This window comes from Populus trichocarpa, chromosome 15, assembly GCF_000002775.5.
Source record: "Populus trichocarpa isolate Nisqually-1 chromosome 15, P.trichocarpa_v4.1, whole genome shotgun sequence".
Lineage (NCBI taxonomy): Eukaryota > Viridiplantae > Streptophyta > Magnoliopsida > Malpighiales > Salicaceae > Populus > Populus trichocarpa.
The window spans coordinates 11,497,904-11,511,434 of record NC_037299.2 but is presented as its reverse complement, the minus strand read 5'-3'; the positions used below and the strand labels follow the sequence as shown (position 1 = coordinate 11,511,434).

The window sequence follows — 13,531 nt, the reverse complement described above, 5'->3', positions numbered from 1 at the left end:
ATGTTAATGAGCATAAAATATATTTTAAAATAATTATTTTTTAATAAACATTTTTAAAATACAACATTTAATTTTAATGTAAAATGAGATAAAAAAAAATACACATAAATTGGGTTCTAAATGAAGAAAAGAAAAGGAAATTGTCCTCGTTTCGAAAGCAACCGAAAGAGGGCTCCAAAATCAAAATTCTTCTCCACAAATCTCGTTTTTAATTTTCAAAGTTTTGACCATACCATGTAAAAGTAGTCTCCAGCAACGTAGAGATGCACAACACATACAAGTCGAGGTTCAGACAGACACTGTCCCCATCTCCCTCTCTCTAAAATCTAGTTTAGTTTTAACACATTTATTAAGGTTTTCTCTCTCTATAGTCCGAAAACTGAAAACCCATAAAAGAGAACCCTCACTTTCACTCGCTAAAAAATGGCAGTTGCTTACCCGCAAACAGATTACTCATCTTCTACGACCCAAATCCCTCTCATTTATGAAGACCAAGGAGATGAAGCCCATCTCTCCAAGTCTTTAAACCATTTAGAGACCTTTTTAAGGGTCTTTGGCTTTTGTCAGTATTCCTTTTTAAGCCTCATACTCTCATGGCTTTCTTTTCTGCTTCTTGGTATTGCTCTTCCTGCTGTCATGATCGAGTATTTGTCTCACTGTACTGACTGTAAGAAGTACCAAATTAGTAGCTTTGAGATTCAGGTTTTGGTGTTTCAGTCTTTAGTTGCTACCATTTCTCTTGCTTGTATTTCACATAACTTGAGGAAGTATGGGATCAGGAAGTTTCTATTTGTGGACCGGTTTCATGGACATATGGCACAGTATCGTGATGAATATGTCAAGAAGATCAATGTAACCAACCCCCCCTTATTTTAACTCTTTCTAAATTTGTTGTGGTTGTTTTAGTGATCAAAGCTAAGATCTTTTCTGTTAATTTTTCTGTGATTGGCGTGATTGGATTTTTAAGATTCGTTCTTGATGTTTGCTATTACTAGTCATGGCATGACTCATTAGACGCAGTAGAGAATTTGGAGTGATTTTAATGGGGTTAGGTTTTGACATTCAAGAAATCAGTATGTGATGTTTATTATTCTACCTATAATCATTCATCCATTCATAACATATCTCTTTGAAGTTGTTTCCTTGCCCATTGCTTGGAGATGATGTTTTGAAAGAGAAATCCAAATAAGAAATTAGCAATAATTGAGTTGTTAAGTAAAATATACTGTGTTGTTGAATGACAATAAGATACACGAATCCATTAACCGAGGGATCTCTTTTGCTATAATTTCAGATCAATATTTGAAAACTTCTTGTTCTTTTGTTTGTATTGCCCTTGTCTTCTGTTTATTGTTTTATTTATTATTAATATCCTTTTAGATTGTTTTTTTGAATGGAGATACTGTTTTGAAAAGAAATCCAATCAAGAAATTAGCAATAACTGGTATTGAAGAATTGTGCTGTGGAATAATAATAAGATACTGGAGTCCATTACAGGGGTAACTTTTCTCCTACAATTTCAGATTAATCAGAATCATGCAATAAAACATCATGCTGTCCGTTTAATGGACAGAGCTTAAAACTGCCTTTTCTTTAATTATATGTATTTATATCTTGCACTTGAGAGAAAGAGTGGATAATTCTTCCTTCTGCTTGTGTTTTGAAATTTGCATGTATAATATTCTTTTTGTTAAATATATTTGATTTATAGATGTCAAGCTATTGATTTGAAAGAACTATATATTCAGGGTTTCTTCCGCTTGTTGGCTGTATGGCTGCTACCGTTCCTCGTCCTGAAGACTATCCGTGAGGCTGTTCGTGTAATATATGCTCCACGCCATTCTTGGGGACAATCTGTTGGTATTCTGATAGCTTTGGTTGTCTCGTGGACCTATTCGATTACTATATATTTATCAGGCTGTACTTTATTCAATTTAGTATGCAATTTTCAAGTGATTCACTTTGAGAATTATGGGAAGCTTTTAGAAAGGGATTTGCATGTTATGCAGTACATTGAGGAACACATTCGTCTAACACATTATCTGTCTAAGATAAGCCATAGGTTCCGAATATTTTTCGTTCTTGAGCTCCTGGTTGTGACAGCTAGCCAGGTCGTGGCTTTATTTCAAACTACATGGCATAGTGAAATTATCAATCTCGTCAATGGTGGTGATTTTGTGGTGAGTGAAGAACAATTTGTTGTTTCTTTTTCGTATTTGATTTACAGTAGATCTCGTAAGGAACACCTTGTTCAATTCTACATTCCACCTATTGCAGAAACTTGAGTTTATATAGCAATTGTGGACTTGCGTTTCTTTCTTAGATTGCAACATTGCTATGTTTGCAGATCTCGTCTATAGTTGAGCTTGTTGGGTTAATAATTTCCCTGCAAGCTGCTGCGAAAATCACACATAGAGCTCAAGGCACTGGATCGGTTGCTGCTAAATGGCATTCTTTAGTTACATGTGCCTCTGATGACACTTCTCAAGTGGAAATAGGCACTAACAGTGGAGGCTCGGAGGCTGCCAATCCAAGCAACTTGTTACACATAAATTATTCAGAAAGTGATTTGGAGGCAGTTGACTATGTGCCAGTGCCAACCACCACTCAGTTGGCTTCATACATGTCCTCATATCACAAGAGACAATCGTTTGGTATGTATCTAAATCACTAACAGTGTTCTTCACTAATATTGTCATCTCTTTGTAATTGTAGCTGCTAATGAAAATGCATTCCATATTAGTGATTAATCAGTCTGTCCTAATCCCAATTTGTTGGAGATCCATCCCCATCCTAAGCTTTCAGCATGTAACTTGTAGACTCATCATACTAGAGGACTTCATTGCATTTACAAGCAAAGAATCTCTTACAATGTAAGAAAAGTTCAACACCAACAAAGCCAAATTGGGCATATCAAAGTTAATAGAAATTAATTTTATCATGCGTGCAAATCCCTTTTTGACGCCATGCTCTCCTACTCCCTATCAAATCTCTAATGCCATCATGAACTTTCCCTGGTCCAACCATGTTTTTTTTTCCCGCAGCAGTCTCTAAACCATGTCATTATTGGGCGCATATTATCCTCACAACACAGAAAAAGCTTCCATGGATAATACTTATGAAACATACTCAAACTGATAGTAAACAGGAATAGTAGGGAGCGCATCCAATTCTGCAGTTAAACATACAGGTGCAGATGTGGGTGGCATGGGACAACAATTTTTCTAGTTAATTGTCATTGTAATACTTGTGCTAATATTTAGATAGCTTGGACAGATTCATTTTTCTAACAAGACATTTCTGGAAACTGCTAAAGAAAACAAGTTCTGTTCCTGACTTGCATTCATATAATCAAGATCTGGAACATAGAAAGCAGATAAATGAATATCAATCTAATAAAACTATCACTTGTTTAATTCTTATGGCTCATATCATTTCTTCCTCCGCATGTTTTGCCTTTGCAGTGATGTATTTGCAGTCCAATCCTGGTGGGTTTACTGTTTTTGGATGGAGAGTTGATCGGACACTCATCAACACTATCTTCTTTTTGGAGATTTCACTAGTTCTTTTTGTACTGGGGAAGACCGTAACTCTCTATCATTCTTGATTCTGATATGTTGTTTGTGTAATGGCGTTAGATGCATCTCCCTGTTGGCAGCCTTGTTTTAACATTAGGTTGCTTACTATAGTTGACAAATGGGACGCAATGTTGATTTATTGATGTCATTTTTTTCTTGTTCCGCCCTCCCTCTTAAGCATTGCTGAAAGAAATCGACGATGTCAGTCGCAACAAACCCCTCGTTGATGAGTGTCCAAATTTACAGGCAAGAGACATCAACTGTTGGTGTAAACATGTAATTTTGAACCGAAAATAATGAAAATTCAGAGGGAATTTTATTATGATTAAGGGCAAAATGTTCTCAAAGAATATTATTAATCTTGAATTAAACAAAAATAAAAAATGTGTACGGGAATTTTCGTTATTGAGTAATTCACGAGAACTACTCTAGTAAAAAAACTAAACGGGTGGCATTTATATGATTATGAAGAAAACAAACCCGCCCCCTCCATTAAAGCTAGCCGACGATTTGGGATGCTCGTGCTAAAATACAGATTGCCTCTTCAGATTCATTCTTCTACAAGACATTTCTAGTGACTGCTAAACAAAGAAAATCCTTTCATCGCATAATCAAGATGAGCAGGAATATCAAAAGGCAGAACTATCAGTCTATTAGAACCACCATCTCCTTTATCATGTCTTCCAGGGAATTCTCGGGCGATGTTCGCTAAGGCCCTTCCCTCTGCGGCGAGTGACGTGCTTGTGGACAATTGGTTGGACAGCACTCTCTTCTTTGTCGCTTGTTCTTTTTCTAATCGACAATACACAGGATATCACTTTTTTAACACTCGCACAGCCCACACACCCGAATTCTTTTTTTAATGCCCGCTCAGCCACCAGGCCATCTTTTATTTTATTTTTTCACTTTTAATTACATTCTTTAATTTTTTTTAAAAAAAATCCCTTTACTTTCGTTATTATATATTTAGCTATTTAAAAATAAAAATTATTAAACCTCAAAGTTTAATACTGAATAAAGTAATCAATAAATTCAAATCAATGTTATCGATTTTTTATAAATTTTTTTTTCAATTTTGTATTTTAATTTTTTAAAAAACCCAATAGAGTTTATAAGTCAAGTCAATAAATGACTTTCATATCACCATTTTTAAAAAGTAAATTGAATTAGTCTTTTAAATGAGTCTTATAAATTAATCTTCTTTGTTATATGTTTCGTTTTGATTTTCATAAAATTATTCACATTTAGATGTTTCAGTTTCCATAGAATGGATTGGTTCCAATTTTATTTTTAAAAGGTTTTCAAATTGCAAGATTTTTTTTTTTTTGAATCCACAATTCTAGAGAGGCGGGGCAGTAACCCGATCGCTACTGAACAGTGATCACAGGCTTAAACTCTTGAATTTGTTGCTCCATTCTAAAACAGATCACCAGACATCACTGATGAATGTGCTAACAATGGAAGATCATCAAAATTTATGTGCGCGTAACAAGACACCACTAAAATATTCGGTCCATACATATGCCTTACTTACATGGGACTTGGATTTGACTTCTCTTGTCCATCCACAGAGCTCAATGGGCGTTTGTCATCATCATTGAACATTCAGGATCGGAGAGTTCTTGCTCCTCTACTTACTGGCTACGCAGGAAAAGAACAAGAGTTCGCATGATTGTTGATAAATGGCATTGCACATCTAGAAGATGTTGGTTTGGTTGAAAGCAAAATCATGTCCCAAGCTGGGCGTTAAATGAGTAAAATAACCTGTGTTTCAGAGTCATATCAGGCACATTTTCCGAGGAAAATACCTGTAAGAACAAATTTCGGTGTTTTTGGGCTGTTTTACCATGACGTGACAGAACATTATTCCTGGCAGGGAGGGAGGTCAAGTTGAACTGAAACATACCAACTAAACAATTATTCAATTAGGATTTAGGCACTAACATGTTGCTTGCTTACTCAAACAGCAGACAATAACACCTTTGTTCACGAAAACATCTTCTATCTACTTGAATAGTATCGTGACCTGAATTCACACACTGCTATAAATCCAAAGCCCGAAGAATTGTGAGAAAAACAAGAATCCTAGAATTTATGAAGTAGAATGTGGTAAGCAGGACACACTCAGGCAATTGCAAAAGCACAGGTGAGGGGAAGAATCAAGGGAATTAGAAAGATTCCACCATACCTGCATGCACTTTTGTGAAGAAAAGGAATCTAGGAACAAGAAATACATCCAGTTAAAATTGAACAGGCTCCCAAGCAGAGGATGGAGATGTTAATGGAGTGAAAATAAAGGAGCAAGAGGGTAAAGGAGCAAGAGGAGCAAGAGGCTCACTCAAAGCACATACCAGCTGAATATCCAACGAAAAGAACTTGAGAACATGGTAGCTGTAGTAGCAAATTCTACAGCAGGCATCATTAAAAGGTAGCTGGTAACTCAGAAGTTTACAAGGATCAAATCAATAAAACGAGTTGACAAGAAAAACACGAATAAAAGAATAATAGAAACATTTTACCCACATGTTGTGATGTTGACATTGGTCCAACAAAAAAAATTGTAGACCTTTAAAACCAACACAAGCTACTAAAACATCAGTGAGGCACTGAGAAGTATATGTACCACCATTTGTTCAATAAGGATGATATGAATCCCTATTGTTTCAAAAAGGACACCAAATTAGCACTATAAAGAAGACTTTCCAAGCAAAGTTCACCAGTTACATGATAAATCTTTTTTGTCAGATCAAATGAGAACCAAATGCTACAGCAGCTTATCATAACTTTTTTTTATTCTTATACTAGCTAGAAAATGAATTGATAAACCCAAGCGGAAAAACATAAAAAGGTTTTCATGTGTTGAATTTAATCAGCAGAAAGCTGACTATGAATTGTAAAGCAACCATACCAAATATATTATTGTCTTTTATGAGATCATAAAAGAGTTGTCGTGACAGTAGAATCAACTGAATGTTGGGGAAAATTTTAATTTAGATCAAAACAAAAGATACCAGTTAGTTAATAGTAAAGATGTCAAGTACCTTGCAGGTAGCCAGAAAGATCAGAGCCCCAATCCATTGTCTTACACCAGTTATCTCTTGCAAACAAAGTGTGAATATTCAAGAAAACGAGTGAATAACAGTTTAACATTAAATGAAAATAAATGTAAAAATTAGATCTAATCAATTAACTGAGTTGAGAATATTGGCACTCATTCGGAACTCAAGCTGATTCAAAGAGAACAGAACAATCAAAGACAAAGAAAAAAGGTCAATACTCAGGACCTTGTGGGTCAAAGAGGGTAGAGGATCATTATAAAGAAGGCTGTAAATCCCAGAGGATGATATGCACCAATACATGCCAGATAACACCTGGTACTGCCTTCCTTCACTGCTCCTCCTGAAATCTAGGCATTTCATTGTTCTTCGATTATGCCTAAGGAGTCAAAGTACAAGTTGAGAAAAAGCTACAAAACACGAGGCCCTAATCTGGGAAATAGTGAACAAAAGGCAAGAGGTTCAAGAACTTTTTCTCAGTTGTGTATTTCTTCGAGTCATCTAGTCTGATCAGCTACCTTTTCTTTGCATACTGAGGGGGGAAAGTAGGCATGGATTCTTTTGATTTTGGTAGAGGAACCTCATGAAACCAAGGATGATTAAGCGCATCATCTGCTGTTATTCTCTACATTAGCAATAAGCAACACCGATTAGTATAACAATAATATATTTTAAAACCATGAGGCAGTAACAATAATATATTTTAAATCCCAGAGGATGATGTGCACTCCAATTACCTTCTCTGGGTCATAAGTTAGGAGTTTGTTTAACAAGTCAAATCCCGAGTCAGAGAGAACTGGAGATCCTGTGAAAGGCGTGAAAGGAAACTTCTTTCGTAACTGATTATACCTGAAAAGGAAAGCAGTATCTATAAGATGTCTGGGCTAATAGTTTTTGGATATTTTAGGGAAACAAAAAAAAAAACAAAGAAATAATAAACAGGATAGACAAAACAGATACTTACGGTTGCTTAACAAAATTTGCTTTTGCCCCCGGCAATTTTGATAGCCCAGGCCAAGTTGTCTCATTTGGTGTTCCAAGAGTTTTGAAGATCTGCAATCATTTTTATTTTTTTTATTAAGAGGAGAACTACGAAAATAGATCTTAAAAAAATCAAATGGATAAAGTACCAGAGCAGGAGTTGATAAATACCTTGTCCAGTTGATCAATTTCACCTTTCCCTGTGAATAGGGGTTCCTTGGTCAACATTTCAGCCATTATGCAACCTACTGACCACATGTCAACTGCTGTTGAATATTGCTTTGCTCCAAGAAGAAGTTCAGGTGCCCTGCAATGTAAAAGTAACACTGGATAAGTTTAAAACATCTAGTTACCCTGATCCAGAACATTACAAGACATCACTTCAAAGCACAAAATAAATTATGTAAAATGCAGCTTACCTGTACCACAAAGTAACCACCAGAGAGGTATATGGCTTCAATGGGCTACTATACTGGCGTGACATCCCGAAGTCACATACTTTCAACTCTCCCTTGTTGTTGAGAAGAAGGTTCGATGTTTTCAAATCCCTATGAAGCACCCAATTATCATGAAGATACTTGACACCTTCCAAAAGCTGTAGCATTAAGCATTTGACTTCACTTGTACTGAAAGGCTGCTTCATTGCCTGTGTCACCCCCTTGAGATCATGTTCCATGTATTCCATCACCATGAAAACACTATCAAGGTCCCCCATCACAACTTCTTTAACTTTTACAATTGAAGGGTGATCAAAAGACATAAGAATGTTAATCTCCCTCAATGATGTCAGGGGAAAACCATATTCTTCCAAGTACCTGTCTCTTCCAACATCCATCTTCACTTTCTTCAACGCCACAAATTCTCCAGTCTTCTTGTCCCTGGCTTTGTACACTTTACCATAGGTTCCTTCGTTGATTTCATTGAGTCTTTCATACTTGAACACACTTCTACAACCCTCTAGCATATTAATCCCCCTTTGGGTAGTAGTTGTGGGCTCATCAATCCAACCATCAGTTTGCTCCATATCATTAACACTGGCATTTTCATCCCCTATATCATCAACATCCATGGCATCATTTTGCAATTCGTGCTCGGATAGAAAGCTGATGCTGTAACCTCTTTCATCCGATGGAGGTGAACTTGATCTATCTCTATCTGAGACTTCTCTCTGGCACCCCTCTCTCTCAATGGAATTTGTTCTGCACACAATTTCTCCATGCATGCCTTCATCATCAACCAAAGTGGTATCCCTTGGAGAATCATCATCAGATGCCCACCGGGACATGGCTATATTCCGTGCATTGGGAAGCTCTTCCTCCTCCACTTGGTCTTGCTCTTGGCCATAACCCCCATCTTTCTTTGGAGGCAATGAAGGAGACTGAGGAGCTGGATACTCAGATTCAATACCATCAACTGATCCTCCATCCACACGATCCTCATCTACCACAAGCTCCAATCCACCTTTGAAAGAACTTTTAACGACATCCTCATCTGAAACAACATTTAAACCCTGAGTACTGCTCCTTTGAAAAACCCTATTCTTCAAAGAAATCCTCGCTTCTTTCTCCTCTGCGTCCCATACAGCAGGAGAAAACCTCCTCTTCTTCTCTAGAGGCAACTGAACCCCATCTTCATTCCCTGATATCTCACCTTCCTCATACCTCGGGGAATCACCAAAGGCATTAAATTGCCATAATTCCCCGCACTGTCGCTCTTCATCTCTACAATTAAACCCACTTCTTTTAAAATCAAAACTACGCACTCTTGTTGAGCTATGATACCCATTTTTCCGTACCACACCACGATCACCACCCCGCCTCAACTCATCAAAATAACCACCGCCACCACCCCTTCTCAAAGACACATCGAGCCGCCCTGCCGCCATATTATTAACAACCACAACACACAACTCTTCTCAATATAAAAAATCACAAGGAAACAAACAAAACAACTTCTTTCACAGATATCCAAACACAAACCCTAATCAATTTTTTTTTTAACAAAACCCTGGGTATACAAAATCTATTACGCAAACAAACAAGTATTTGAACAATTTCCAAGCAAATTAACAAAATAATTGAAAAAAACGAGTTTCGTTGGAAAAATCACAAATCGAAACTCTAGATCGTCATTTTTCTTTTCTATTTTTGGTTTTGACGGTGTCTCTCCTTGAAAAAACACAGGTAATCAAAGATCTTACCAGAGAGAGACACAGAAGCAAAAGCCGCTTTGATCGGAAGCGAAGAGGAGAGATGAAAAAAGAGAGGACAGGATGGAAACCACGTTTACGCGTCTTTGTGCGGTGGTTGTGGTTTTGGTCTCCGCTCGGGATTGGAATATTTTATTATATAGAGAAAGAGTGAAAGACCACATAGATGGCCCGTGCAAAGCCGCGGGCCATGTCAAATTTTTATTAACGTAAAAATAAAGTCTGGGAATGAAGAAGCAAGAAAATTTTAAAATCTGAGTTATTTATTTGAATAGTTTTAATAATTTTGATTAATTTAATCATATATTTTTTAAAAAAATCAACAACCATAAAAAATGTTAATGACTAATCAAAAAATAAATAAATTCTTATCAATATTGTAAAAAATATCCTTTAAATATTTTTAAAAGTTCTTAACTATTATATTTGATAATAAAATTAAAATAAAATGAGAATGAAATAATCTTATAAATAATAATAAAAAATTGAAGTTCAAATATCAATAAAATAAACATTAAAGGACAAAAGAAGAAGAAAAATAATTTAAAATAAAAAATAAAAAATTAATTTGAGTCATCACAATAAATTTATAGTGTAGTTGTGAGACCAAAATAACTACACACATAAAAAGTTAAATAAAATAATGAAGGTTAATTTTCAAGCAAACTAAATTATAAAAAGCAAAATTGAAAAAAAAAACTAAGTTAACCTAGTTAGTTTGACTAACTTGAAACCTACGATATAAAATCAAGATAACCTCATAAAAATATATAAAAAAAAAACCATGAAGCTCAAGGTCTAGTAACCTGATATCAAATGATGAAATTGAAAAAAAAAAATAATTTTTAAAAGGACTTCAAAAAACCAAAGTTAAATCGAGTTGATTATCGAAACTCATGACCCAGGTCATAAGACCGAGATTACCCCATCAAAAGCAAACACAAAAAAATCACAAAGTAAAATTCTTAATCATCTAAAATTAAGAAATAAATAGCAATCAAAACAACGAGGATCAAATCCGGTATAAAAACTAAATGAAAAAAATAGCGATGGACTAAATTGAAAAATAATATAAAGAAAAAAAAGGATAAAAAAATTAGCAATCAAAAGAAAAGGGACTAAATTGAATATAAAACTAAATGACATAAAATGCTGAGAGGTAAAATTAAAAAAAATATATATAATCAAAAAAATGAGAATCAAATTGAATATAAAAACTAAATAAAATAAAATATTATAAAAAAAATTATAATTATAATTATGGTGTTTTTAATTTCAAGATATAATAAGATAAATTTTATAATGCATATAAGTATAAGTAAGCAAACAACAGTTCATTATAAGTTTATAACAATTTTCTTCGAGATCACTTGTTCATCCTCATTTGTTGCTTCCTGTCCTTGGCAATAAACAATGTGATGGCAAAGTCCTCCATTTCGTAATTTCCCTTCACATCTGTCCGTCAGCTTTTGTCGTCTTATTGGGCCTGAGGTAATGCCAAGTGGGACTTAATTTCCATTTTAGATAAAAACCGGTCAGTATAAACTTTAAAGTTAATTTATTTCCTAGAAAATATCCTAGGAAATTTTTTCACTTATTAGGTTTTGTAAATTATTTTATAAATAGTAATCTATTTACAATATCATCCAATTATTTCAATCATTACCTACATCTCACCATCACCTCCTTTTTCACTATCATTATCTCACCACCACCACGAACCATCTCCTTCACCATTATTATTATGTCACCACTCTCCTCCTTCTTTACCACTTCATCATTGTTGTCGCCATCATGTCACAACTGCAATCTTACCACCACCTCCTTCTTCACCATTACTCCTATCTTACAACCATCACCACCACCACCTTTTCTTTCTCCACTACCATCTTCACCATCATCATGTCACCATTCTCTTCCTCTTCCTTCAACGCCACCACGACCACCTCTTTCTCCACCACCACACCTCACCAGTGTTGCTGTGTCACCATTGTCATTTCATTACAACCATGATCATCTCCTCCTCCTCCACCATCTCACCACCACTGCCATGTCACAACCATATTCTCCTTCATCATCAATACAACTACCTCTTTCACCATCAGTGTTATCTCACCACCACCACCATGAACACCTCATCCTCCCCACCACCTCCATTATAAAATATTTACATGTAAGATATTTCATGTAAAAATATTTTTGAAGCTAAATATTAAAATAATGTTTAACGTGTAAAATAGTATCATGCATATTACTATTCATGAATAATGTCATGTGTGTTACTATTCATGAATAGTAAACCGAGATAAGCCAAGAATAGCTCATTTAGATTGGAGTTCAAGCTCGGTCAGGATTCGGTCTAACCAAGGTTCATGGAGCTTGCTTAATCCTGACCAAGAGAAAAGAAAAAAGAAGAGGGGGGAGAGAAAGGCGGGTAGCTCGGTTGGGCCATGACCCAACCAAGCTTGAGGTAAAATTTGGTTGGGCCACTCAATTTTTAATTGTTTTAGAAAAAATGTTTTTTCTTCATGATCCCACGGGACAATTGAAGGTACAATTCATGATCGAGTACCATCTCACCCGGATTTTGTGAATCACTTGTTTATTGGTTCGAACAATAATTCTGCAAATATGGGTATTCCAAAACTTTTAGATTTGTATATATATTGGAGGTTGCATTGTCAAATTACACGATCTTTTATAAATTACCAACAAAAAAGTTATAAACACTTCCTAATATAATAATCAAGTTAACTATACATACACAATTACAATTTAAAACTCATCGTGTTAATAAAAATTTCATCTAAGAAATTACTTTGGTAATTAAGAAAGTTTATATTATTTTTTAATTTTTTTTAGTTTCAAAACTTAATCCCAATATATAGGAAAATTTATTAAATTCTTCTAAATAAATACATTATGAAAGTGAGTTTTAAACTTATATAACGTGATCACACACAATATATAAAGAGTACGCAGAATTCATGTACATAAGGAAAAAATAAAAAAAACGACAACACTTTATATAGAAGTCACCGATAATGTTGCCTGGCAACTCGGTTTTCCTTGTTTCAATTGAATGTTTGGTTCAAGGCCAAGCGACGAAGAGAACTCAATCTCTGGGTTTTTTACCATTAAAACATTATAAAAACATTAAAAATAAATTAATTTTAAACCAAAAAATAAAAATATATATTTTAAACACAAAAACAAACAATACAAAGGCTTGGAGCAAGGAACTAGTTTACTTGTATTGAGAGTTTATTTGTTTTTGTATTTAAAAAGTTTTTTTTAAAAAATTAAATTGAATTTATTTTTTTATTTATTTTAAATTTATTTTTTTTATATTTTCAGATGATTTTAATGTATTATTATCAAAAATATTATTTTAATAAATTTTTAAATAAAAAATATTTTAAAAAATAATTATTACCGAGCTGAACTGCCGATCAAACTTGTTGATCAGCACACCACGTGTCAATTACCCATACATTCCACCGCCATATCAATCTTACAAATTGCACCTCCCGAGGCAGGCACAAACACCAAAATCAATCCTCATATCCCTTCATTCTATCAAAAACCTGCATCACATTTAATCAATCTTACGCACATAAAGCCATAACGATAATGCTCCATGTACCTATCCGCTTGCCTCTACTCTCCCTTTATATATTTTCTACTCTTGAGCTTACCCTTGAAAC

General features: G+C 34.7%; 2 protein-coding genes across 2 annotated transcripts; one reads left to right on the top strand and one right to left on the bottom strand.

Moving 5' to 3' along the window:
* Positions 1-140: 140 nt before the first annotated feature.
* Positions 141-3,741, top strand: LOC7463107 (uncharacterized). Its single transcript, XM_002322197.4, has 4 exons — positions 141-852; positions 1,749-2,180; positions 2,348-2,654; positions 3,465-3,741. The coding sequence occupies exons 1-4, from the start codon at positions 424-426 to the stop codon at positions 3,605-3,607; spliced, it is 1,311 nt and encodes a 436-aa protein (XP_002322233.1). The 5' UTR covers positions 141-423; the 3' UTR covers positions 3,608-3,741.
* Positions 3,742-4,964: 1,223 nt separating this feature from the next.
* Positions 4,965-9,943, bottom strand: LOC7463106 (cyclin-dependent kinase G1). Its single transcript, XM_024586649.2, is given in 7 exon segments — positions 4,965-6,881; positions 6,884-7,013; positions 7,153-7,259; positions 7,372-7,483; positions 7,599-7,687; positions 7,787-7,922; positions 8,035-9,943. Coding segments are annotated over 7 exon segments (2,073 nt in total). The 5' UTR covers positions 9,501-9,943; the 3' UTR covers positions 4,965-6,848.
* Between the last annotated feature and the right edge of the window lie 3,588 nt (positions 9,944-13,531).

Bases quoted from the DNA above. Each gene is read 5' to 3' on its own strand.
- LOC7463107 (XM_002322197.4), top strand. From the start codon at position 424: ATGGCAGTTGCTTACCCGCAAACAGATTACTCATCTTCTACGACCCAA. The intron at 853-1,748 runs GTAACCAACCCC...CTATATATTCAG, and splicing joins AATATGTCAAGAAGATCAAT to GGTTTCTTCCGCTTGTTGGC. The intron at 2,655-3,464 runs GTATGTATCTAA...TTGCCTTTGCAG, and splicing joins TCACAAGAGACAATCGTTTG to TGATGTATTTGCAGTCCAAT.